The sequence below is a fragment of the Neophocaena asiaeorientalis genome, unplaced genomic scaffold (genome assembly GCF_003031525.2).
Source record: "Neophocaena asiaeorientalis asiaeorientalis breed wild unplaced genomic scaffold, Neophocaena_asiaeorientalis_V1.1 scaffold85, whole genome shotgun sequence".
NCBI lineage: Eukaryota > Metazoa > Chordata > Mammalia > Artiodactyla > Phocoenidae > Neophocaena > Neophocaena asiaeorientalis.
In genome coordinates, this window is record NW_020174301.1 from 10,928,642 (window position 1) to 10,955,131 (window position 26,490).

Here is a 26,490-nt window from a genome sequence, read left to right on the forward strand (position 1 = left end):
TATTAAAACATTACACTGCTTCACTCTTACGCATAAACACTGGAGGAAGGACTTCTTGTTTTGCTCCGTAGTGTCCTCATTACAAGACCATGCAAACTAGGGAAATCTAGCTTCTGATTTTTAAACCAGGAGTCATATTAGCACTACACTATAACATCTGGATTAAAAAAGTATATCTCTGAAAAGTAGGTGAGTGGGAAAATATAGTAATAATATAATAAAGCGGTATTTTTAAGCGGATAGGGAGTAAATTGAAAAAATTAGGAGACTGTAACTTTCTACATTTTCCATATCAAAACACATTCATCAGGGCTTCCCTGGTGGCGCAGTGGTTAAGAATCCGCCTGCCAGTGCAGGGGACACAGGTTCAAGCCCTGGTCCGGGAAGATCTCACATGCTGCAGAGCAACTAAGCCCGTGCGCCACAACTACTGACCCCTGTGCTCTAGAGACTGCGAGCCACAACTACTGAGCCCACAGGCCTAGAGCCTGTGCTCTGCACAACACAAGAAAAGCCACCGCAACGAGAAGCCCATGCACCGCAACAAAGACCCAACGCAGCAATAAATAAATAAATAAATAAATTTTTTTAAAATCTTAAAAAAAAAAAAACCCACATTCTTCCGATTCACCAAATATAAGAGCCAAGTTTCCAAAGATATTTTCTTGGTTTGATGCCTGGTTTCTTTATGACACGCAGTAGGCTACATGTTAATTCTATCTCCAGCTGGCTATATCCAATAGCACCATCTTTACTGGCAACAAAGAATTAACGTTTATTAAGTATCCAACAATCAACATTATTCATTTCGCAACTTCAAATGGGTAGATCAACCTCAAATCTAGACTTGAAAACATTTTTACCCTGAGAAGAATTAAAAGAACAACAACTTAATTCTACATCTAAAATAATTCAGAAGGCCACTGTCCACTTAACTGTAAGTTATCACTGCAGCACATTTTTAGGGGCCTTAGGGAGTTTCAGTAAATTTGCTTTCTCATCAGGCACTGTTTCCCCGTGATTAAGATGATATTATAGCTGACGTACATCCTTTCTTGAGGGACGTGCTACCAGGCTTGGAGAAACCAAGCAAGCCAATATAGGCCAGAGCTCTTTCTGAACCTGGTTATTTCACACACAAAGGCACAGTCAGAGTGGGACTCAGTTTTTCTGTGGGCATGTATGACAGAAACTGCAGAAATATAGAAAAAATGCCAGGGAACCATGCCAGCAAAAAAGAAGGACGGAATAAAGAGAGAAGAAAAGAGACAAATGAAACAACATAAAATAACACAGTTCGGAGGCTCAGAGTTTTGGGGGATGGGGACCAAATTAGGAAAAACCATCTTATACTAGTTTAGATTTTCGGCAGCTGCTGGCAAGATTTTAGGTGTCCTAGAAATTCTCTAACCTGGGTTAAGTACATAAAGCACTAAACCAAAATTAGGTGCTGCTTTTTTAATAGTAAATTAAAATTCAATACCCTAAGAATTTATGACTTAGTTATATTATAGACAAATTAGGAAATTACCTGCAAATATTTCAAAGTATGTACAGAAAAGAGAGAGTGAAATCTAGACTAATCTGTGGTAAAATGTATACTTCTATAAGTAGAAATAGAAATAAAACTTATTCTAATTACCTCCTCTGAAATACTAAAAGTATCCATAAAAATATTATAGAGCAGTATTTAAATTAAAATTAGTTTACATTTCTGATTAAAAGCCATTATTAGCTATTATTTTTGCAATAAATAATATCTGAGGGGTCAATGATGAAGCATTCAATTATGTTCTGAGGATAAACTGAGGTAACATAGGGGAAAACATAGAATGGTGCTTGGGAAATACCATATGCTTAACAAAGTTTTAATATTTTGTAAAACTGGAACCAAAAGGATTTTACTACCAACAAAAATAGTACTGTCGACTGAAAAAAAACGCACAATGTGAGAGTTGTGAGTGAAGTTTTATCTGGGGCAAAATGAGGACTACAGCCCGGGAGACAGCCTCTCAGAGAGCTCTGGGGAACTGCTCCGAAGGGGTGGGGGGAAGGTCAGTGTTACATATGATTTTGGTGAAGGGGGTGCGTGCAGTCAAGCGCACGTCTCAGCAGAAGGCCGCTGCTGGTCACGAGGAGCAGATGTCTCCGTTCACGATCTTAGTGCTTTTCTAGATCTGAGGAGGTGCAAGACATGGGCTCATAAAACCTCCTCCTGAAAATCTCTCTCTGAAGCCCTGTTCTGCCAGTTTTCCCAGAGCACAGAGGGCCTCATTCCTGATCTCCGCCCTGAACTCCTTTCAGGATGTGTGGAAGGTCAGCAGCTACAGACGTTTGCGACTTCATCCTCATAGAGGCAGACGGCAAATGCCAAGTTTTAGTTGGCAGTACAATATTGTGCAACATTAAGGGTCAGATCAAATCACAGTTTATCATGGCTGTAAAACCAACTCCAAAACATTCGGTTTACCCTTGTAAAACTCTTGTAAATCTTATGCTTGTAAAATATCTGTATTAGATACTATCACATAAGTAGTGGCATTTGTTTGCTGAATGACTGACCATATTAGTGGTCAAGTCGTTTTTACTTTACTGAAACTAAGAAGCCACACAAAGTATTAAGAACGATAACAAAAGTGTGAAGCATGATTTCTTGTTTTGGTCTTAAAAAATTCACACAGCTATATGCACAGGAAAAAAAGATCAGGAGAGCATAAAAAAATTAACAATGATTTTACCGCTGTACCACGAGAATGTGAATCACTTTCATTTCCTTCTTAGTAGCGGTTTTATGCATTCGAACAAATTTTCTACTAGTGTTTCCAGTAAATATTTTAAAAACTAATTTAATCCAAAAAAGTACAATGTAGCTGTGATGCAGAATTTTTGAAGTCTATACATATCCATCCATCAATTTAAAAAGCAACCTAGCACACGTTTACTTAAAAATCATTTGAGGAACTTTTGAAATCCTTTATTTAGAGTAGGCAGAGGTCCTGAATTGAAAAACAAAAGACCTATTTATGAACAGAAGAATCTCTTTAAAATTTTCCGAATTACTTTAGTTTGCCAGCCCCTCCCCCCCGGTACTGTACAGCAGTAAAAACAATAGGTTTTTATTGTGAGGCAGACTTTTTAGCTGAGCAAATAACCATAGAACCCGAATCCCCCAAATATGCCGGGTTGCGGGGGATGGGTTGAGGGCAGGGAAGAATAGGATTTCCAGACGTTCTCAGCAATTCAGGACAGGGGGAAAATGTAATTTTTCCTGCAAGGGCCACTGATGCACCTTGTAACCAAAGTCTGTTTTACCGACACCCATGGTGACCAGCTGTGCCTTTTGCCGAGAAATTTAACTACTGAACAGCTGAAAGGAGAAACAAGATTTAGTGAAAAGAGCACCATGCCGACTAACAATATTGCCCATATTAAGCTCTGTATTTTCTAAGTCAGAGTTTGGGTCATGTAAAAGTAAAACTGGCCCCAGAGAAGAGAGCAGTTTCTCACAGATTGCCATTTGAATCTCAAACGACCATGTTTCACAGCATGCTCAATGCATTCCAGCATGTAACTGCATTTTAATTTCCTAAAACCACAGGATGTAAGTGTGATTTCAAATAGTTTCTGGACTGTGATATTCAATACTGATAAAACTGTATGGTGTCCTCCTCGAAGTTCCAACGATTCAGCATATGGAAAAGGACCTTCATTTTCTTGGAAGCACTATTATCAAAGAAATTAACTCCTCTGGCTTTTGTAAATGAATCCTAAACAATGAATATTAAGAGCTAAAGCTACTGTCATAAGAAATGGAACTTAGATTACAGGAAATGAACAGGCTGTATATTCCTCACTCACCAGGGTGTTGTACATCCTGGACAAAACCTGCAGGTATGAGACTAAATTTTCTTTGCCATGAAATGCTCATTAGTGCTTACTTTGGAAAATGAATTCAAAATATATTAACATGAATGAATCTTTACTTGAATGTCCATTTAGTACATGGAAATCATGCAGTCACCTTTTCAACTTTATAAAACAGGGAGAGCCTGTGACTTTATTTTTTTCCCTGTGACTGTTTTAATCTCCAAGTATACGCAAGAAGAGAAGCAGATCTATTTTAAAGAAAATAGATCAAGAGGGAAAAAGGGAAGGTGAAACTGTGTCATAAGTTTGGGAGTCGGAACCAATTTGAGATCATATTATTATTCAGTTGGAAGGAACTTATAAAGACAAATTTTTACATATGAACATCAAACAGTGTACTAAGATGTTCAACAATTTTCACCACAGGGACTGGCTCTGACCTGACCTTGAGAAAAGATAAAGGGAAAAATTCTTTTGAGAGGATAGAGTGGTTAAGTACAGCTGACCTTGAACAACACGGGTGAACTGCATTAAGTCCACTTATACTCGGATTTTTTCAACAGGAAATACTACAGCACTACACGATCCAGGGTTGGTTGAATCTGAGGCTGCAGGTACAAAGGGCCAACTCTAAGTCGACTATACATGGATTTTCAACTGGGTGGAGGGTTGGCGCCTAACCCCCAAGTTGTTCAAGGGTCAACCGTATATGCTTTCCTCTAAAATACTACTGCCTTTTGAGCCTGACTCCAAAACGAACGGACAAATTCAATACGTTTGTTTTTAAGCAACAAATCTATTTAATTAATGAGGTAGAACTTAGAATGAAACTCTGATCGGTAATTTAAGGTACAGGAATGCAAAGCTTTGGCTGCTCTACGAAACCCAAATACCTAGAAAACCTGGAGCTAACCTCGAGGTGCCTGGCATATGGGCCCCTACGGCCACTCTTCATCAGATTCTAAGGTATCATCATGTGTAGGAAGTGCCCACTCTTGATTTCATAACAGCCTTTCCAGGAGATAACAAAATACAAAGGTACATGAACCAATTTTTTAATGAAAGAAAACCTGATTTGTGAAAAAAAAAAATGCACATCTTAGAACAGAAGAAATGACTGCATTTCTTTCCCCGTCCTCTTTGTCTTCCTATTTGATTTGTCCATTTACTTTCTTCCTTTCCCCTGCCTGACCTTTCCATTCCTCTTTCCTTCTTTTTCCTAAAGTTAGCCTAAACCACAGGTGGCGAGTAGGAAAATGTTTGTGTTCTTAAGGATTTATGCGTTGGGCATCTCCTTTGGTGGGCTGTGAAGATAGAAAGGTCAAAAAGCATCATTGCAGCTCTATTTACAATAGCCTGGAGATGGAAAGAACCTGGGCGCCCATCATCGGACGAATGGATAAAGAAGATGTGGCACATATACACAATGGAATATTACTCAGCCTTAAAAAGAAATGAAATTGAGTTATTTGTAATGAGATGGATAGACCTAGAGTCTGTCATACAGAGTGAAGTAAGTCAGAAAGAAAAAGACAAATACCGTATGCTAACACATATATATGGAATTTAAGGAAAAAAATGTCATGAAGAACCTAGGGATAAGACAGGAATAGAGGCGCAGACCTACTGGAGAACGGACTTGAGGATATGGGGAGGGGGAAGGGTGAGTTTTGACAGGGCGAGAGAGAGTCAGGGACATATACACACCAACAAACGTAGTAAGGTAGATAGCTAGGGGGAAGCAGCCGCAAGGCACAGGGATATTAGCTCGGGGCTTTGGGACAGCCTGGAGGGGTGGGATGGGGAGAGTGGGAGGGAGGGAGACGCAAGAGGGAAGACACATGGGAGCGTATGTATATGTATAGCTGATTCACTTTGTTATAAAGCAGAAACTAACACACCATTGTAAAGCAATTATACCCCAATAAAGATGTTAAAAAAAAAAAAAAAAAAAAGCATCCACGGAAACACCCAGGAACTTCAGCCTGGGGGAAGACATGCAGTACAACTTAATGCAACTCATCACGGGGCAGGAGAGCATCACGACTTGCGCCTGACGAGCAAGGCCACAGCGAACACGGTGAGGGTGGGGAGGGCCGTGCAGAGGAGAACTGCTATAAATGGTGAGTGGTACTCAGATGACAGGGAGGGCAACAGATCTGCATGCTTCCTAGGAGAGAGGGATCAGGGCACATAAAGGCAAATGCAGAAGAAACCTGTGGCATACATGGGATGCAGCACCCTAACCTGCCAAACAATCACCAACACCACAGTAAGAGGGGGCTATTCTCAATGTGCTTGTTTTATTTTAATCCTCATTGTAGCTCAATATGAAAGGTCTTACTATTATCTCTATTTTGAAGGCCAGGAACCTGAGGCCAGAGAGATTATTAAACTGCCGAAGGGGACCCAGTTTACCAGCTGATGATGGAGTCAGGGTCTGAATGCAGCAAGTCTGGCTCCAGGGCTATACTTTTAGTGTCTGTACCTGCTACCAGTGCACAGTATCCAAAGGAGAATAATAAGAGATAAAATATGGCTGGAGCTATTCTGGGCAGGAGATAGAAGAAAGGACAGAAAAGAAGAAGCACCAGGGATGCAAGAAGTCAAGGAAGTATCATCACAAAACCCATCACAGCCGGCTGGCCCTCGCGAAACCGTTCCACAACTTTATCTGGTCCAATTGGTCGATACGTCTATCTTCTTTACGTTGGCTAAATAATCCAGTGAACAATTTTTATGCACTGTGATGGTTGTAAAAGTAATGGAGAACAGTGTGAGCCCTCAAAGCATGCGAAAACTAACCAAATGGAAGAAGCTGTGTCAGTACGTAGCACAAGCACATGAGGCTTCAGCATTTATTTGCAAAACCGTGACTGTGAGTGTCGTGTGCGTGGGTGTTGCGTGTGTACGCACACGCAGCGTCTCCTTCTATCCGACAAACACACGCATGTCCGTGCGCAGGTACTCACGCACACTCCACAATGTATAAAAAGCTACCAGACCCTGTCAAGGGTCACAACCACGCAAGCAGATTCTGAAACAAAGCCAATGATTTCCGGCCAAGCTCTGCTCCAAACATACCTGCTTCTGGGTCCTGGTTGAAACGGCAGTACTTGGAGTTCTCAAGTGAAGGCAGGCACTGCTCAATGGGTACCCAAACGTACGTCTCAGGACACAGCAAATCAGACGGTCTATACTGACCCTAAAGAGAAGTGAAGAAAAAAGGCACACGCATTACTAACACAGTAACTTCCTAGTTACTAGACTCCAGAATTCCAGGAAAAGTTTTAATCACAAAGTTAAATGAAGTCAACCAGAAACAGCTTTACTGTAAATACTAAACAACCCTATTAGTAACTGCTTTCCCAGCTCAAGAATGCGCATTTGATCAAAAGGCTCTCAAACAAATGTATCACCATTTGGGATGCCTGTGCTCATTCGGAAGATCTGAGTTTCTACTTTCTTTTGGAAGAAATATTCAGCATATGATTCTTGCTGAGCTGACTGCTAAGAATACCCAGTTTCAAGTTCAAGTTGTCTCTTAAGTGCCAGTTAATAACACAGTGAAGTTTCACATTTGACAGCATTATAATTTACATATGAAATAAACACTTTCCAAAATGGAATTTCACTATCCTTAGTCAGAATTTTTTGAAGTTGTAAGCTCAGCTGATAATATTCCTTCCATTCTAATGTACTAAAAAGTACTGTCTGGTCAACATGCTTCCATGAGCAACCTAGACTGATAAATGTAAAGAAAGAAAAAAAATTTTTAATTACCAAAAATTTCAGGAAAATATCTGTGATAATAATCCTCTAAAGTTTCTTCAAACACTCTATTTTAGAAAAAATGATTTATGTATTTATAACCCCATCATGTACCCCAAATATAAAACAAAGACTATACAACAGATACTGAAGAAAAAAATCATTCACCTAAGGGTAATCTGGTAGCCAATTAACAGAGGATAGTGCAAATTATGTGAAATCACTTAGTGAAAATTTTTAGACATATCAGTTAATTAAAATTCCACATTTCTCTAAATTTTAAAATTCAAAATTCATCATAGAGGTTAAATCTAAACATTAGTTTTCAATTTTTTTAACCTACAACCCATAGTAAGAAATACATTTTGCATTACAACCTAGTAAACCTATATGCAAATATAAAACCAGAAACAAATCTTTTACTATAGAATGCTTACCCATGTTATGTAATCCTTTCTTTTCTACTCTACTTCATTTTTTTTAAATGATGCTCTTGGACTATTTAACACCAAAATTGCTTTCATAAATAGCAAATGGGTCACAAGCTCAGAGATTGAAAAACACTATCTAGTGCAAACCCCATGACAACGAATACTGCTGCTTAAGGGCTTAGCACTGTTACACGGCTTTATATCAGAAAGGTGCTCTATAACCAGCCTACCATGTGTGAGCAACTGGTAAAGCATCACTTAGGTTTAAAATGAACACCACACCCTCCCAGCATTCAAAACATTCAGAAATCTGTAAGCTAATGGAGAGACTGTACATAAAACACATGAAAACAAATCAATTCCTTTCAAGAGGTTGGGAGAAGAGTTCAAGGAGGATATGGAGTTTTAACGGGAACAGATTCACTGGCTAAGTCTGGGGCAGGCTGAAAAGGAATGAGAACAATCTAGACGAAGACTACAGCATAAACAAAGATGCAGAGTTGGGCCTAGTACAAGATAACTCTGGGGAACGTGAAATAACACAGCAATGCAGAAATGAAAAGGTAGGTTGGGGATCAGCTTCAGATACCATGTTTTGGACTTTATTCTAGATGAAACGCGAATGCTTGCTGCCTGAGACAGAAGGCATGAAAGTATGAAGACCAGAACTCAGGTCTCTGACTCTGATCTTCCTGCAGTGTTCACGGCATTGCTGATGCCTTACTGTCCTAGAGCCATAAAGGTCACCTAGAAGAGGGGCAGGTCTAGGTGGGCCACACACTCATCTAATATTAAAGTTCGAAGCACGGGGTTATTTAGAAATGAATTAATAATTTACTTAGGAGGTGTAATAAAGCCAGTTATTCCACTGATATCTACCTTCTCAAAAGCAATGTCATTCTCTCCATTAATTCAGAAAGTATTTTATTGGGAAAAGAGACAGTATGATGCAGTGCTGTCTACATTAACAAATCTGAACACTAGATAGCAGTCTAAAGCAGTGGTTCTAAATCTTTTTTTTTTTTTTTTTTCCTTTTTGGTTATGGACTATTTTGAGAATCTAATGGGGGTGGGGGAAGCTAAATATACAAGCTAAAGAAATAAAACTTCTAGGGGAAAAAAAAGGAGTAAATTTTCTTGACATTGGAGGATACAAAGATTTCTTAGAACACAAAAAGCATTAACCATAAAAGAAAAAATTGATGAATTGGACTTCATCAAAATTACACTGTCTTCAAAAACTTACTAAGAAAATAAATAGGCAAGCCAAAGACTGGGGAAAATATTAAGAAAACCTGTTGTATTAGACAACATATTTGTATCCAAAACATATGAAGAGTTTAACAACTCAATAATAAGAACACTCCAAATTTTTTAAAAGGCAAAAGACTTAAAAATTTTGCCAAAGATATACGAATACCTAAGAAACCCAACATCAATTACCAGAAATGCAACTTAAAACTATAACAGGATACCACTGAATACCCACTAGAATGGCTAAAATTTAGAAGACGAATAAACATGTCTGGCAAGGATTTGGACCATCTAGAACTTGTGTTGGTTTAAAATGGCATAACCATTTGTGATAAATATTCTTGTATACACATCATTTGTGCATATGTCTAGGGTAAACTCCTTGGATTGGAATTGCTGGGTATAAGGGTTTTAAGTTTTATAGCACAAAACTGTTTTCCACTGAAGTTGGGCCGTTTTATATTTCCATCGGCAATGTTATATATGCAAGTGCTACTTTCCCCATATTCTTATCGACAGTGTACTATCAAAACTTTCCATATCTGCCAATCTGAGAAATGGCATTTCATTGTGGTTTTAATTTGCACTATGTATCTTTCCACATGTTTAAAGAAATTTGTATTTTTTTTTCTATAAAGTTGGCCCATTCTGTTGTTAGATTTATGGTCCTGGTAATTGAAAAATGCTTTATATATTAAGGAAATTAACCCTTAGTTTGTAAAGTATGTTGTACTTTCCTAGTTTGTCTGTCTTTCGACTGTGTGTGCCATGCTCTTTTACCATGTAGAAATCTGGTAAATTTATCATTTTTTAAAATGGCATCTGGGCTTTATAATATAACTAAAAAGGTCACTTTCACTCCAAGATTATAAAAACATTTTCATGGTTTTTTTCTAGTACTTTTATGGTTTCACAATTTTGCATTTACATTTATGCTCCATCTGGAATTTATTCTGGTGTAAGGTAGAAGAAAAGGATCCAACCTAATTTCTTTCAGATGTTTACCAAGTGGCCTCAACATCATTTTTTAAACAATTATCATTTCCCCCACTGATTTAAAATTTAAAATGTCTTTTTGATAACTTACTAAATTTCCAAATATATTTAGATCTCTTTCTGGACTTTCTATTTATTCTGTTATACTTCTGTCTGTGTAATCATGTACCAGTGCCATATAGGTTTAAATATTAAAGCTTTATATTATATTTTAATATACTATCTGGTAGAGCTAAACCCCCCTTATTGCTCTTCATCTGCAGAATTTTCTGGTTCTTCTTGCTTAATTATTCTATGATTCTGCATTTAGTATAAAAAGATTACCAATATGAATAAGGAAACAGTAATAAAAATGGATGGTGTATCTTGTCTATTGTGATGGCAGCATATAAAAGAAGAGAATCCCAAGAATGTCTAGTGAAAGGGAAACATATCATCTTAAGTTAAAAAAAAAAAACAAGCAAAAACAAAATAAAACCCAAAACGTACAAACGACACCATTTTCTAATTTAAGATAGAACTAGATGCTGACTGGCTAAGATGCACAGACCAAATTTTGGGGAGGAGGGGGGAAATCGGCCATCAACTATGAGTCTCTTAAGATAAAAACAGATACATTCCATGCAGACATGCTGATTCATTAGCAGCCACCTGAATCCAGGGCCTGGATTTAACAATGATGCTGACAATAAAAAATACTCAGTCAATGAACATTAAATGACTCCTCACTATGCGACAGGCACTAGGTGCTGGGAAAAAAAGATGAACAAATGCACGTCTCTAGATAATTCACAGTCTACTGGGAGTGACTGACCTGGAGAAAGATAAAGCACACATAAGAATATATTAAGTGTGATCATGGACAACTGTCCAAAGTTCCTAAATTTTCACAATGTGCTTTTAAGGCAGTACTTAATATTTTATTGTTAACTCTTTAAGTACTCAGGTTATCTCAGTGAAAAACCATACATGTACACATTTTAACTTCTGATCATCCAAAATCAAATTTTAGATTAGGTTAAAACATTATTTTTCTCCTCAGCACAGGCTTATTTCAGTGCTTTAAATATTGTCTCAAGCCATCAAAGAATGCAAAGAGTTTTATGAAATAAACCACTTTGAAATGTTACACTTTCTAAGCTTAGCTGGTAGAGAGTTAAGTGACCGAACTACTTGCAGTTCAGTTTAAAGTTGCCATCACACAAATGAAAAATGCAGAGGCTTGAACGCTGCCCTGCCTTTCCAGCTCAGAAAATGAGAAAGGTCTGTATTAAGAATGTAATTACTTAAGGATTTGGACATACTTTCCCATGGTCAGAAGGAAAAATATTTAATCAACCTCTAAGTACATTCATTCATGTTGGAACAATGAGGTAAAAGCAGATTAATTCTCTCCTAGGGTGCTGACTTTTTGTAAATAAGAAGAAATCTGAGTTACCACAGATTTCTAAAGTATTCAAAATTTTGAAAACGTGATTGGTCTGACAGGGCTTATATTACAATTGTTCAGAACTTTCTTTCAATTCGATCTACATGTTAGAAGATGAACTCTAGATTCCCCCCACGCTGTCCCCAAGAAGCCCACTCAACAAGGACGGCACCAGAGGGAAATTTTACCAAGCAAGGACACCTATTTCAAGAGGGGAGGCCACAGGAGAGGATAATGTAGTTCAAGACAAGATGCCTGGAAAAGGTACAAGCTGTCTTCTAAAAAGCCTAAATGTAGAGGAGGAAATGCATGTGTTTCATCATTAATTAAACACTTCTGGTGAGGTGTAACTACCCAAGTCAAAGTCCTCAAAGAGAAGTAAGTTCAGCAAACTCTGTGATCTATAACTTCACCACCTGTTGTAACTTCTGGAGCTGTTTACAAACTGGCACTGTTTTAGAAGTGGAAAACAAAGTGCCTCTATATTTTGAGCTGCCATACAAGAGTGAATATTCTACTCAGAGTACAACTGTAGTATTCAATGATTTTATTTTCTTTAAAGAAGACTACTTAGACTACTTGTAAAACACAAATTATACTACACCTCCCCCACGGGGAAAAGAAGGAAAAATTAAAATATAGTCATAATATTTCAATCAACTTTACTAGGCTGTCACAGATTAAAATTTGAGGAAATGCAGAAGTTAAATCTAAAACACTAGGGGGAAAAAAACCTAGCTAAATACATGTCCTGATCCATTTCTATTAAAAATACCCGCTTCTTCTGGAAGAGGAGAGCATACAATTTTGGTTTTTGGTCAATGAAATGAATTGGCATTCTTTTCACTTCCATGCTCTAGACCATAATTTGAAGAACATCTTATCATGCTGATCTAGTTTTCTACACTACTAAAGAATCACAAAATAAATTATATGTAGAATAGCTTAGTTTAGCAAAATATAAGAATTCTGGCCTAAAAATTACATTCATTTGATAGCCAGAGGTTAAAAACACCTCACTGTCATATCTTACTGAATAACAGTGAACACAGGTAGCCAAAGAGCATATAAAAGGGTATCTAGAAAAATTTGATTTCACAGTCATTAACAATTTCAGCAGAGATATTTTAAAACAGATTAACACCCTTTACTTCTAATGAAAACACAGCCAACAACACGAGGAGACTTTCCCTCAGTTAAGGTATAACTAGTTAGAAATCTAAATTTTCCAAGGCAAAGGCGGTATTAACTAGTTGAAAGAGGAGCAAAAAAATGGTTCCAGTGGGCTTCCCTGGTGGCACAGTGGTTGAGAGTCCGCCTGCCGATGCAGGGGACACGGGTTCGTGCCCGGGTCCGGGAAGATCCCACATGCCGCAGAGCGGCTGGGCCCGTGAGCCATGGCCGCTGCGCCTGCGCGTCCAGAACCTGTGCTCCGCAACGGGAGAGGCCACAACACTGAGAGGCCCGCGTACCGCAAAAAAACAAAAACAAAAACGAAAAGGTTCTATCAAGCCCTGACAGTCAATTTTTTTGCAACACTTTTATTGATACGTAATTCACAGACCATAAAATCTACCCTTTCAAAGCGTAGTTTTTAGGGTATTTGTAAGGCTGTGTGATCACGACCACTATCTAATTCCATAACATGTTCATCAGCCCAAAACGAAAGCCTGTGCCCACGGGCAGCAGCGGCGGCTCGCCACTCCCTCTTCCTGAAAGCCCAGCAACCACTAAATCTACTGACAATCCATTTTAAAACGGAGTATTCGTCCGCATTCCCATCCTCCCTGTTTGAGGCAGAGTACAGGCCAAACCCAAGTCACAGCCTAGGGAGCCCTAAGTGACGTGGCGCTCGTTACCTTTCCGGCCTGTCTTCTACCATCTTCCTCCTCTACCATTCCGCCTTGGCCACACAGGCTCCACACGGGTTCCTGCTGGTCCTGGAACACTTCAGGCCTGCTCCCACCTCACGGCTTCTCACTGACTGTTCTCTCTTCTGGTCTTACGGATATTCCCGTGGCTAATTCTGTCATCTGCTTTAAGGTTTTGCTCAGCTGTCACCTGCTCAATGAAACCCACCTATCTCCTCTACTGTCTTTCTTCCAGAGGACTTCTAACATCCTTGTTAACCTTCTTTACTGTATCTATAGAAAACTCCTAGCTAAAATGACGCATCAGGGATTTCAGTCTGATTTGTTCCCTGATGTATATCCCCAAACCTGCTCCAAGCGACAACTGGATGAACAATGAATCCAGTACACGCCGCCCATCCCTTTCCTCCTCCTCTCTCTAAACACAGTGGATGTTACTTTAACACACTCTTGTTTTGCACGTTAATGCGGTACACACGAACCAATCAACACTTGCCGAATTTGTATCTATGATGCACCTCCACCATATTTTCACTAAGACTAGTTCTCAACCTTTGGGAAAGGATTAAAAGTATAAGAACATTATCATCACAGAATCTATACGAGTTACTGAAATTAAAAAGGAGTTCTCATACTCAAGAAGGTTGGAAACTACTAGTTCAAGTCAATTTGGCTTTTTCCCCCCCCAAAGCTGAAAATATTTCTTCCCTTCTTTCACCGGTATACACTTTCCTTTAAAGAAAAGTATAGCTTTTCACATTAAGCTTCATTTCAAGAAAAGGAAGAGAAAATGTGACTTGGGAAAAGGCCTCTTTGTTCAAGAGTTCAGCCATATCACTTGGTTGGTAATGGCAATAACAATGAGTTCTTCCTGTGTTTGTTAAGAACACAGCCCTCATAATGATTTTGCATATCATCCAAGTTAAATCTTATTGACGTAAAAAAGTAATGAAGATAGACATTATTTCTATTGCACAGATAAAACATAAGATCATTAAGTGGTAGCGGTGAACTCAGAGCTAGGTTCCTGATTTCCATTCTCTTTCTATATCTAGATTAAAAAATATTCACAATTCTTTAAAGTATTTTCAAAATAACTTCAAAAAATCTTAACAATCACAACAGTTCAATATGCGCAGGTACTCCGCTCAGCATGGAGGATGATGAGATGAAACGAGCCCAGGGAGGCACTCACCGTCGGCTAGGGCAAGGGAGGCAGCTGTGCTCCAGTAACTTTCGCAGCCAGTGGTAAATGCAGGCTGGTGGGTACAAGATGCTAAGGAAGCACAAGACGCTGCGACAGGAGCTCGGCATGGGCCACAACTCTGAAAAGGGCACCAAGGACTACAAGCAAGGTGTTGGCAGAACACAAAGGTAAAACAACTAGCTTTCTCTGGAGATTCCTCAGAAGTCCTCTGCAGTGCGTCTAAAATTCTGAGTAGCACCATGTTTGGAAAGAAAAATCAGGCACTTACCAACAGCAAATGTAGGCGGACCCAAGACCTGCAGAGACCATGTCTCCCCACTGAGTTCCCAAATACATGTCTGTCAGAACTTCACCAAACGGGAAATGAAATGGGAAACAACTGTTTCAGCTCTACAGACAGTATGTGGTCCTTGTCTATGGTTTGGGAAGCTTCAAAAATAAATGTATTTTTTGCTTTACATTCAAAATGTTAACATTAGTTTAGTCATAAAGAGTAACTCCATCTTCTCTCTGAACAAATGCCAATTTCCATAAATTCAAATTTACTACCAGTAGGTATCTTTCTTTTTACTACAGAATGATGTGTTCAAAGTAACTTTCAAGTCCATGAATGGTTCCTACTGTAACCTGGCATTATCTGGAGAAATATCATGAAACACATGGTTTTAAAATTATATTCTGGTTTCTTTTATCTCATCCTATCTAGATTCTTATAGAAGTACTTCTTACAATGGAATGCACAATTGATCAAAAATAAAAGAAAAACTTATTATTTACATTATAATGAAAAATGCCCTGTAACAATCCCGAAGAAAGCAATGAAATTACTAAACACCCCTTTTAAAACAAATTCCCCATGTTACAGGTCCACTTTTTGATTATAGTAAATCCAGAAATACATGACTTTAGTTTCTAAAGGGCTTTATTATCTTTCAAAAAGCTTTTTTTTTAAGGGGAACCTTGAAAAGACATACGTGAACCCCAATGCATTCAGGACTACATATGACACAGAAAAATCTCTTTGAATATTACATTTGTCTTTGTATGAGTTTAAAAAACATGCAAATGAGAAGTTATTTCTTTCATTAATGTTAAAGGATTTGAGACTGTTATTTTTCTTAGAAAAAAATCAGAATAGTAAAGAAATGCTTTCATATGACATTCACCCAAGTTAGCATTCTCGGCTTTTAATTGCAAACATCTGGGGATGGGCTTGGCAGATTGCAATAAAATTGAAGTTACCAATTCTCACCCTGCCATTTTGAGGGTATTCTGTTTTTACAGTTTTCAAATTAAAACCAAACGGACTTTCCTTTGAACTCTGGTCCTGAAGCAAAGATCTTTATGAGATTTCACTCTCAAGAATACTTATAAATATTTTGAAAAATAGGAAGGATTTCATGAGTACTTGAGGATAAACCAGCAGAGTTTGTTTTAAAAGTTCAAGTTAAATTAAAATGTAAGAACACTGGAAAGACAATATTATTTAAATACACAGACACACACACACACACACAGAGTGAACACCAACAGCACTGAACAGAAAAAGAAAGATTAACTAGACATTTAAGTCTTTTATCAGGTAAAGTTGTAATCACTATCCCAATTTTCCACAATAAACCTACTGATTTTACTAAAACCAATAGCTTAAAGAGAGGTTCAAGCACTACATAAACAAAAATAGTTCAAAATAATCCATTAGAGTGGGCTGTACCTGCAAAGAAAGCGAGTAAGAATAGAGCTTATTAAATCCAGTCTTTTCCCTGAAAGACAACACCAATGGAATCCCATCCACAAAGTACTGCAGCAGACCCCTTGCTCCCTGATTTCGTTATATAAACAGAGATTGACTTTATCAGTCCCCAGGAGAGTGCTTGAGAAGGAACTCGAGCTGCTCTGTTTTCAGAAACTGTGTTTGGATTGTGCCATGCTCAGTTGGTGAGGTGAGCTGAGACCAGTGAAGACAAAGGGCCTAAACATCTGAGTCCATTTGTGTTCCCCAAATTCTGAAAGCCCACAGATGTACTCCATGTGCTGCCAGGCCAAGCTTGGAAAATTTTAAAATACATATTTTTTCCACTGACAAACAGAAAGTGATGGTATTCTGTGTTTCTTTAATTAAAATCCAAGAGTTCACAAAGGCTCCAGGACTTATTTTAAATCTTCCTTAAGACTGGGCTATTTATTTTACTATTAGCAAATAATAGAGAATAAAGATCCTAATTCAGTTTTAATCACAAGCTTTGCTTTTATTTTGGAAACCCTGGGTTAATCTTTTTTTCTTCTAGAAAATACAAAGAAAGCTTGTGAAGAAAAGATTCAGGGAGTCAACTTACAGCACAAATTTAATTTCAAACCGAAGGGTCACAAGTTGAAAAGGATAAAGGGAAAAAAAAAAAAAGAGAGAGAACGCAAGATGAAGACAATAACGTAAGGGAAAAATAAAAAAGTAAAACACAAACAAAGCTTCTTTAATATCTGTTAAAGATTAAATATTCACATGAATATTCATGTAGACGTATATGTATGTCATATTAAATTTGGCCTTCACCGTATTGGTAAGAAGAATCAACTTAGGTGTTTGCTTTTTTAGGCTATTGCTTGGAAAACAGCACTTAGAATCACTGGTTCCGCCACTATCGAAGGTGAAATCATCCTTACCTGGACAACAGTGAGAAGGGCTGATTTCAAGTTCTCCCTCTTGAAGCTACCCTCCTACTGACACCAGGGAGAAATGACTGTAAATTCTGTTTTCAAAATGCTTTACTGGCTCGCCAAATCTACAGTAAAGTAGATGACCCCTTTTAAAGCAAAAAAAATTTCACAGACTTTTATAAGATAATGTAATATTAGTTTCACTTGGTGAGAAATTACACAAGATAAAAACCCACTACAAATTCATTAATGCTTTTAAATGAGTTTGGATGTTACTAATCACAACAGAACCTGTATGTCTGTAGCATGATGGCAGCATACTCACATGTTTATTAGTCTGTATCCACACTGTGCACATGGATTCACAGACTTCTTGTGAAAGCTCCCTGGTTTAGAGACATCAAGTATCTCGAGCATTAAGGCACAAGGCCCGCTGTCAGTCTGCTCTCTTACCCCTGCATCCTCACCCTGGGCACTCACATTGAGGCACAGGCCGTCCTACCTGGGGTGAGTTCCAATTTGGTCTAAATGACTACTGCATATTTGAAACCGAAACTAAATGCTGCCTACTCTTTCCTTAGCAAGCTTTCCTTGGACTCTGCTTGACCTCACCACCAACTGAGCTCTCATTCCTGCACTTAGCAGGTAATTATGAAATGCCAACCATGCCAGGCTGCATGCTAAGGTCCAGGGCATGCCACGGTGAACAGTAACATGGCCATTTTCAGTTCTCAGGGACCTTTTAGTCTAGAAGGGGAGATGAATTTAAGGAAATAATCATACGGAAACATAATTACAAAGTATGGCAAATACTATGAAAAAAAGCACATCAGATAGTATAACAGGGAAATCTAATCTAGATTGGGAGGGCCAGGGTTGGTGTCTTTTGGGTTTCTAGAGAAATCTATCGTAGAACTTAATACAATCTATTGGAGTTGTCTGTTCACAGGCTGTGCTTCTCATACCCCTCCCTCCTACATAATCCCAACTTGGAGTTTCCCAAGAGCTGGGAATACATCATTTCTTTGCATTTCTTGTGACTTGGTGGAATTCTTTCAATGGACTGAGTTCTCAAAAAATACTTACTGAAATAAACAAAATTGTGTCAACTTATATTCCTTAAAAATAGAGAATCAGATCATTTTAAAACTAGAAGGGCCTCAGACCTCCCTAGTCAGTATCCAGTTTCATTTTCATATTTAAAAGATGGGGCGGCGATGGGGGCTAGTTTTAGCAACTTAAGGCCAAGTATTAGTAAAGCCAAGATTAGAAGCTCAAACTCTTTATTCTTTTTCTGTTAAAATTCCCAAGCTAAAACCAAACATAAGTATGAACACCTCAAGTGTGTCGGCAATATCCTACGTACCCCTTTATGAAAATTTGCCTAATTAGAATTATTTAGGATTTGGACCTTTTAGAAACATATTACTGGCTTTTTCTTCAACATTCTTTTTTCAGTTGATATGCCCTGAGTCAAACAAATGCTAAAAAACAGTTCACAACAAATCCACAGCTTTAATAAAGTCAGTAAGCTGTCTCTGATTGATCATGTCTCTAACTGGAGCTATTATTTTTTGCCAGTAAACATTTTTCAATGCCTAAAACCCTTAATCGTAAAAGTCTGTTTAATTACACCCCTGAGGGAAATAAGAAGTTAGCTATAACCTCATATTTATCCCAGGGGTGTGATCTTTGGTAATCATTCCTTTTCTTCTGCCTGATGGAAAATTCATCACAAATGACTTAAATGCTTCAAGTTAAGGATAACCTTTTCCCCCTCAACTGTGTCCCAGTAGGAGTCCTGGTAGAATTTACATCCTATCCCCTTGAATGTCATCAGTATTCCCTGTGTCTCTGCGAGAAAGGGCTTGGTAGAAGGTTAATGTAACAGCTTTGTGCAGTGCCTTCACTTCAGAAAGCCAAAAAGATACCTAATACATTATTTCCTTCCTTTCTAAATGATCAGTTATGTAATTATGAAGGACACAATCACTTTAAACTTAAACATAGCTATTCAAAGGGTGAGCAACTCAAGTCCACTCACAGAATTTTAGATAAATTATTAAGATGAAGTTACTATGTTACAAACACAAAATAATCTTGGATGACAACTTGAAAAACCTTACTTCTTCATTCCTTTTAAGACATCCATCCTAAAATCTCATACTGGTCCAAACTCAATGTTGTTAGAATAGAATTTATAGTTACAAAGATACTTAGGATCACAGTAACATGAATGTCTCTGTAAACGTTGTACTTTTATCCATTTTTTAGCCCATTACAAAACCACATATCCACCAAACACAAAAAAATCTTTTTAGTGTAAGGATTTTTAATATTTTTATGCATGGTTTTAAAGTGTTATTTAGGACTTAGTTTTTAAACATATGTACTTTAAAAATTTAAATATATGAAAGGAAGTTTTCAATGGCTACACCATTAAAATAAAGTTCTTCAATAATGATATCATCTTTGACTTACACAAAAAAGACATCATCTCAAAATTTTAAGGAGCCAATCATTGGGAACTCCCTGGCGGTCCAATGGTTGGGACCCTGCACTTCCAATGCAGGAGGTACGGGTTCAATCCCTGGTCAGGGAACTAGGATCCCACATGCCGCACGACACGGCCAAGAAAATATTAAAAAAAAAAAAGGAGCCAATCATCACCCTTCCACCCAATAACAGTTTGGAGACATCAAAGTATCATAATTATCTTGTCAGTTTACCACATCAGAACTCTCCGGAAATAGTATAAATAAAGTTGAAGCTGAAATCTACAACTTCCAGATGTGGGAAAGTATATTTTTTGAGAAGTTACTATTATGCAGAGCCTGAAACTATGCTATCTCTATGGTTTTCAGCCTAAAAGTGTGGAGCACTGAGTATATTTGGAAGCTTCTGATCTGCACGCCATCTGTAGGCTTCTGGTGATGTAGCATCTGAGTGATACAATGTGGTACGTACGTAGCACAAACTCTAGCAATGACTCTTCAGTATCATCATGAGCTCATAGGTCTAAAGATATTTAATGTGCTTCAATCCACCGCAGTTATCCTTTTTGATGCTCAAATTGTTCATATTTTGGCCAGTGGGAGTCAATTTAAGTTGGCTCCAGAGAGCTTCCGACATAACCCTAGTAGTTTATGACAGCTTCCATGCTTGCAGACTTCATTTTATCTTCACGTAGACTGATTAATAAAGGAATTTTAACTATCCTCAATCTTCACTGCTTGTTTCTGAGCAGTGAATTTGAAAATCTATCACTAAATAAATCAACCCTTCATCCAGTTACCTAACTTTTAGTCTTGGGCAACAGTATAATCTATGAGAATCTGAGTCTCCTTCCTGTACCAGCAGGAAGCACTTACCAGATGACTGCGAAGAATCACACAAGACAAAATTAAACGTAAGCTTTCCAAAGCACTTTTAGCAAATACCTAGCTTTAAATGAAGGGCATATAAAAAATATCTAAAAACTAGAATAAATCGAACGCACTGGGCGCAAAAAATGGAAATTTATTATATTTTCAGATCAAATTTGAATAAAGAACTAAATAAACAAATATCTAATATTTTTTCCTTTCTATAAGTTGAAGTCACCCATTTTTAGTAAAGATTACGTCTATATATAATTAAAGAAATAATTTTAGTATTATAAGGAGTGATGATTATCCCCATCTTACAGATAAAGACATTGAGGCTTAGAAAGTCTGTACATATAATAAATCATGAAACCAAGCTTTGAACTCAGCTTTTTCATCTTTGGAAGCCTGATCTTAACTGTGCTTTCTCCTGATGAAATGGTAATTAATGTTTAAATTCTACAAGGAAATATATTTATAGGCCAACTTTCAGCAGCATTTCACTAAAGGAATGCATAAATATTTAAATTTTAAATGTCTGCAACCAACTGGAATTATGAAATATGTTTTTAAGGTCCTAATGTTCAGAAGAAATTGTGAAAAAGATTCTACTACTGGGAAAAAGGGGGAACAACTATTCACAGTCTCACAGGAGGACCCCACAGATGACTTACTAATTGCAAAGGGAATAAAAACAGCTCTACAGTGGAGAAGTCTGGTAGAGTCCACCTGAACCACACCTAAAATGGGACAAACTGACTTCAAGGGACTCCAGATGTGATGTCCTGAGATTGCACAGCATCCCTTGGGTAGTATTCTGACCAAAAATGTCCTACCTGGATAAAATCATGAAGAAATCACCAGACAAATTCAAATCATGAGACCTTAGACTCTTCAAAAATGTCGATGCTGTGAGAGCAAAAACAGCCAAGTTATAGTTCTAGATTAAATGATACTTTAAAAACCCATAAAACTAAATGGAATATATAATCATTGATAAGATCTCAGTCTGAGGGAAAAAAATAAAAGACATTACTGAGACAACTGGAAAATTTGCATATTGACTATATTTTGGGCTGTATTATTGCAGGAATATTAGATTTCTTGTGTGTGATAACGGTATCATAGTTAAGTATGAGAATATCCTTGTTCTTAGGAGATCCGTGCTGACGTACGACACTTAGGGTGAAATGTCATAATCTCTGAAACTTATGTTCAAATGGTTTAGCAGAAAAAAACACATGCATACATACAATTATATATGCATACATACAAAGAGTTAAAACAAATATGGCAAGATGTAGACAGCTGGTGACTCGAGGTGAAGGTATATGTGTGTTCACTGTACTATCCTTTTTCACTATATACAACTTTTCTGTAGGTTTGAAATTTTCAAAATTTGGGGAAAAAAATCAGATTTAATAAAACACATACTTCTCTGTACCATTCATCTGTGCTCCTATAGTATTCTGTTCCTTTTTTCTAGAAGTTACCATATTCGATCTTGCAGGATACTTTTGTAAATGTTTATCCTGTCCAAGTGCTCCTCGCAGACAGGGTCTATATCTCATTCATCAGCACCAGCAGAGTAACTTACTACAGGTTCTCAAAGTGCCTCATTTACTAGCAGGTCTAGTGAATGCTGGCTGAATTAAATATTTGCTTTTTCCAAGATACCACCATAGTGGTGACAATAAATGGTTTTTAACAATACTGTAAGGCACTCACAACAGAGTTATTTCATGACTGATAAACTATACTATATAATCATTTAAACTTGGAACAATGTTTAAACTGTTAAGTATCTGGAAAGTTAAATAAAAAAGAAAGGAAAAGTAAACGAAGTAATCAATCACCATTATGTTTAGTCTGTAAACCACTATGGAATAACTAATGGTTTATTACCTCATATAGTATAAGTTTAAATTTATGTAGGTAAAAATCCATTTTAAAATTTGTATCCCAAGTTAGTAATGTGTATTCTAGAGACATGAGGGCAACTTAATCGCTGAACTTCACACAGCAAATTGCTCTGATAGTTGGGTTTCCTGATTGTAGAAGAATGGCTATAATGTGCTGGATGATGAAGATGATACTAACGCTAATTCAGACTGTAGAGGCTGGGCCAGCAGGGAGTAGGTGGAAGGTCAGTGGCACCCCAGAGAGCAGGAGTCAGCAAACCACGGCAACGGGCCCAATTTGGGCTGCTGCTTGTTCACATATGGCCCACAACCTAAGAATGGTTTTTACTTTCTTTAATGGTTGAAAATAAATCAAAAGAAGAGTAATAGCTCATGACATGTGAAAATTATATGACATTCAAATTTCAATGTCCATAAATAAAGTTTTCCTGGCGCCCAGCCACGCCCATTTGTCTGCAAAACTTCTGCGGCTGCGATCACTACAATGGCAGACCGCATGGCCTGAAACTGAAGATTTACAATTTGGTCCTTTACAGTATGACTGCCAGGGAGAGAAATTTCAATTTCCAGGAGACAGTGAGGACCCATGGGTGTGTTTATCTTGTGATTTTCATGGGGGCTCTACACTTTTGTGAATTTTTCTATATGTGTAGTATGACTCAATAAAAAGGTTTCTTTAAAAAAAAAACACCTATTATTGTGAATTTCAGGGTGTAAGAAAGATATAATGTCCTCAATGTTTCCAAAATTAAACATGTAAAACATTGATTTTTTTAAAGCCATTGTCAGAACCAGGGTTTGATTTGTGACATAGAGTCCAGACTGTGGCTGGCCAGAGATGGAAACTACAAAGATCGACCTGAGCAAGTCATTTAGAGAAGGTTCCAGAAAACTAAAAACAGCCCAAGCAAGTAGACAGTAACAGTAGGCCCCGACTTCAGTAACAGACACACAAACATAGATTAGGGTTTAAGAGCAAGATTCCAGGATCTAGGAGGACTGGAAGAGTGAGGCAAATTAATATGGCTTTGAGTTAACACCTAAGTGGCAACTACGAAAGTGTACGAGCACAAAACCACATTCAGTGACTCTCAAATCCTACTAATATGCCAGGATTGAAGGCTTGTATGTAACTATATGGCAATATTTACTCATTAGACCTGTTTAATCACAATTTGAGTATCTTCAAGCAAAGATATATTTACATAGATAAAGCAAGTTTATAGAATCATTTATAGCAAAAGGCATCTTACCCAAAGTGAACAGGACTAGTAGTGGTGGGTTCACTGAAAACGTCCATTACAGTGTGTGGGGGGCGGGGGGGATTCATACAAACATATATCCCTTTAACACTTTAAGGTAAAATATATAACTGCACATTCATTGGCCATTCTTAGATTTAGCACCAAGCCTTTTCTTTGAGGATGCATCACTGTGACTTCAGGTTACTGGTTCTTTAAAGTGCAGGGAGAACATATTCTTAGGAAACTGTAGGATCTTTCCAGATTTTTATGGACTTTTTTTTTACCTTAAACGCTTTATCTCATCCACAACTAATTCAGCAGCAATTTTTTTATGACTCAAATTAAGTTTAATGCAAGTAACTAAAGCATCTTTTAGCAGTTTACTTAATATTTAAATAAACTGTCTCATTACCATAACTAGTAAAATTCGCATAGAAAACTGATGGAAACAGACATGCATGTATACTAAATTATAGTCTACCAGCCATAATCATTCAGAATGCCAGGGCACTGGGTGAGTTTTATGGAACGAATGGAAGAGCATCACCAGATAAACTGAACACAGAAGGAACAGATTCAAGGCACTGGGCAAGGAGGAGCCAGAGCCTCAGCTATTAAACCTGGACACAATGCTGATCCACCACAGCAAAGTTAGAGACTTCTTTTGTTCTGGGGGTTGAGGGTGAAAGTTGAAAAGGTGCAGCTGCAGGAAGATTAGGTGACCCTACGTAGGTGCTGAAAGGAAGAAGTGGAATAAAGTCAGGACAGAGCCACTGTTGCACTGTAGATGGCCTAAGAAAATAAAGCTGAAGAAGGAAAAAAAAAAAATGGCAAAAGACAATTATCTACTTTCATATGCTTTGAGGTATCCCTCTTTTTTTCTGCTAAAATGTAGAGAAATAAATTTAAAAAGAGAATTTTTATTTCCCTTATTACAAAGGGGCCAGACATCACTGAGTTTACTCAATTTTTCTTATAATCCTTTTGAGAACTTGCAAACTAAGGTTGGGAAGTACTGAAAGGACAAAAGCAACCTTTTAGTACTTCAACTTGAAATGAAAATAGCCACAAGAGACCAGCACTACTGACTCCTAAAAGGTAGGATAAAATGTATCAGCACCTAAATAAATCCAAAAACCTGTAGGAACAGAGAAATAAACTTACATTTCATCAGTTTATAAGAACTAAAGGCAGTCAAGTGAAAAATTAAAATTAGTGTAAAATTAATGTAAAATTAATTTAGTGTAAAATTTTAAGAAAAACAGAAAAATTAAAACAAAATCAATTGGTTTATTTTTCCTAAAACAGGAAGTACCCTGTTATACTCCTGTGTATGTTTACACGTCTAATTTTAAGTAGCTTCTAGTATATGATGTTCCTCTGCTCTCCTTGGAAGAAAATGTCTCAAATGGGCGGATTTCTTACATTCAGCATGAATGTGCAGAAGAACGAATCCTGTGACAATGTCTCAAAAAGAAATATACAAAAAGATGTTTGCCGTGAGTTACTTGTAACAAAAAGAGGTGGAAAGAACTTAAACGTATAGTAATAGCCAGGTAAATTGTGGCACATTATTAGAACATTTACAGCCACTTAAAATCTGAGGGATATGAAAGATTCAAGGAAATTAGGAAAATACTCATGAAACAAGTGGGAAAAGGTAGAAAAGAACACTGCATACATCATCTAACAACTGTGAGGGAAAAAGAAATGCATGTATCTTTGCAAAAGCCCAAGGAAATACAGCACAATGTCAACAGTGATTAGCCCTGGGTGAGAGAACTGTAGGCAATTTTTTTTTTTTTTTTTTTGCGGGCAATTTTTATTTTGAACATTCCCCTTATTTATTCCCTCTTCCACAGGAGGAATTACTTTTAAAATTAGAAAGAAAGCAATAGAGTACGGGAAGCGCAAACAGAAGAAGGTAACAATCATCTCAAGTAAGGTACTTCTGCCACTGCACAAATCACTCCACCCAATCAACTAATAATTCTCACACCCCCAGAAGTGACACCCATTCAAACAGTTAAGGAGATTTTTGATGCTTTTCAGAAATATTTATATATTTTACTCATGAAAATTAAGCATGTCTGATCTTCAAGCAAGGCCACAATATTAAATAAAATGCAACAGCTCCTCCACCCCTTGGAGCTGGTAACCTAGAATATCATTTTCCCTCTCAAGTGGGAAACAGAAAACACATATACATAAACACACACAGTGGCTACCTGTGACTGAGCGTCAAGAAGTGCACCACCAAAATTAACGACCAAGTCTGGACACACGTTTATAATGTCAACTACATCACCATACATTGTAAGATACACATCAAGGTTTTTTAATGTGAAAAAGAGAAAACAAAATGCATGTTTTAGAATAGATGAACTCTGGACTTATACAGCCTGTGAAAACTCAAGAGTGCTTTTAAAACTTACATGAAAGTCTTCACACTGGAACTGTCCTGCAAGGGTAGCAATA

General features: G+C 37.5%; 1 protein-coding gene across 5 annotated transcripts in view; it reads right to left on the bottom strand.

Moving 5' to 3' along the window:
* ATE1 (arginyltransferase 1) overlaps positions 1–26,490 on the bottom strand; it is a 157,889-nt gene that overhangs the window by 31,899 nt on the left and 99,500 nt on the right. For all 5 annotated transcript variants that reach the window (XM_024755921.1, XM_024755918.1, XM_024755920.1 and 2 more), the window contains one exon: positions 6,952–7,072. In XM_024755921.1, the coding sequence (XP_024611689.1) occupies positions 6,952–7,072 (121 nt within the window). Of the gene's footprint in view, positions 1–6,951; positions 7,073–26,490 lie in introns of those variants that run through there.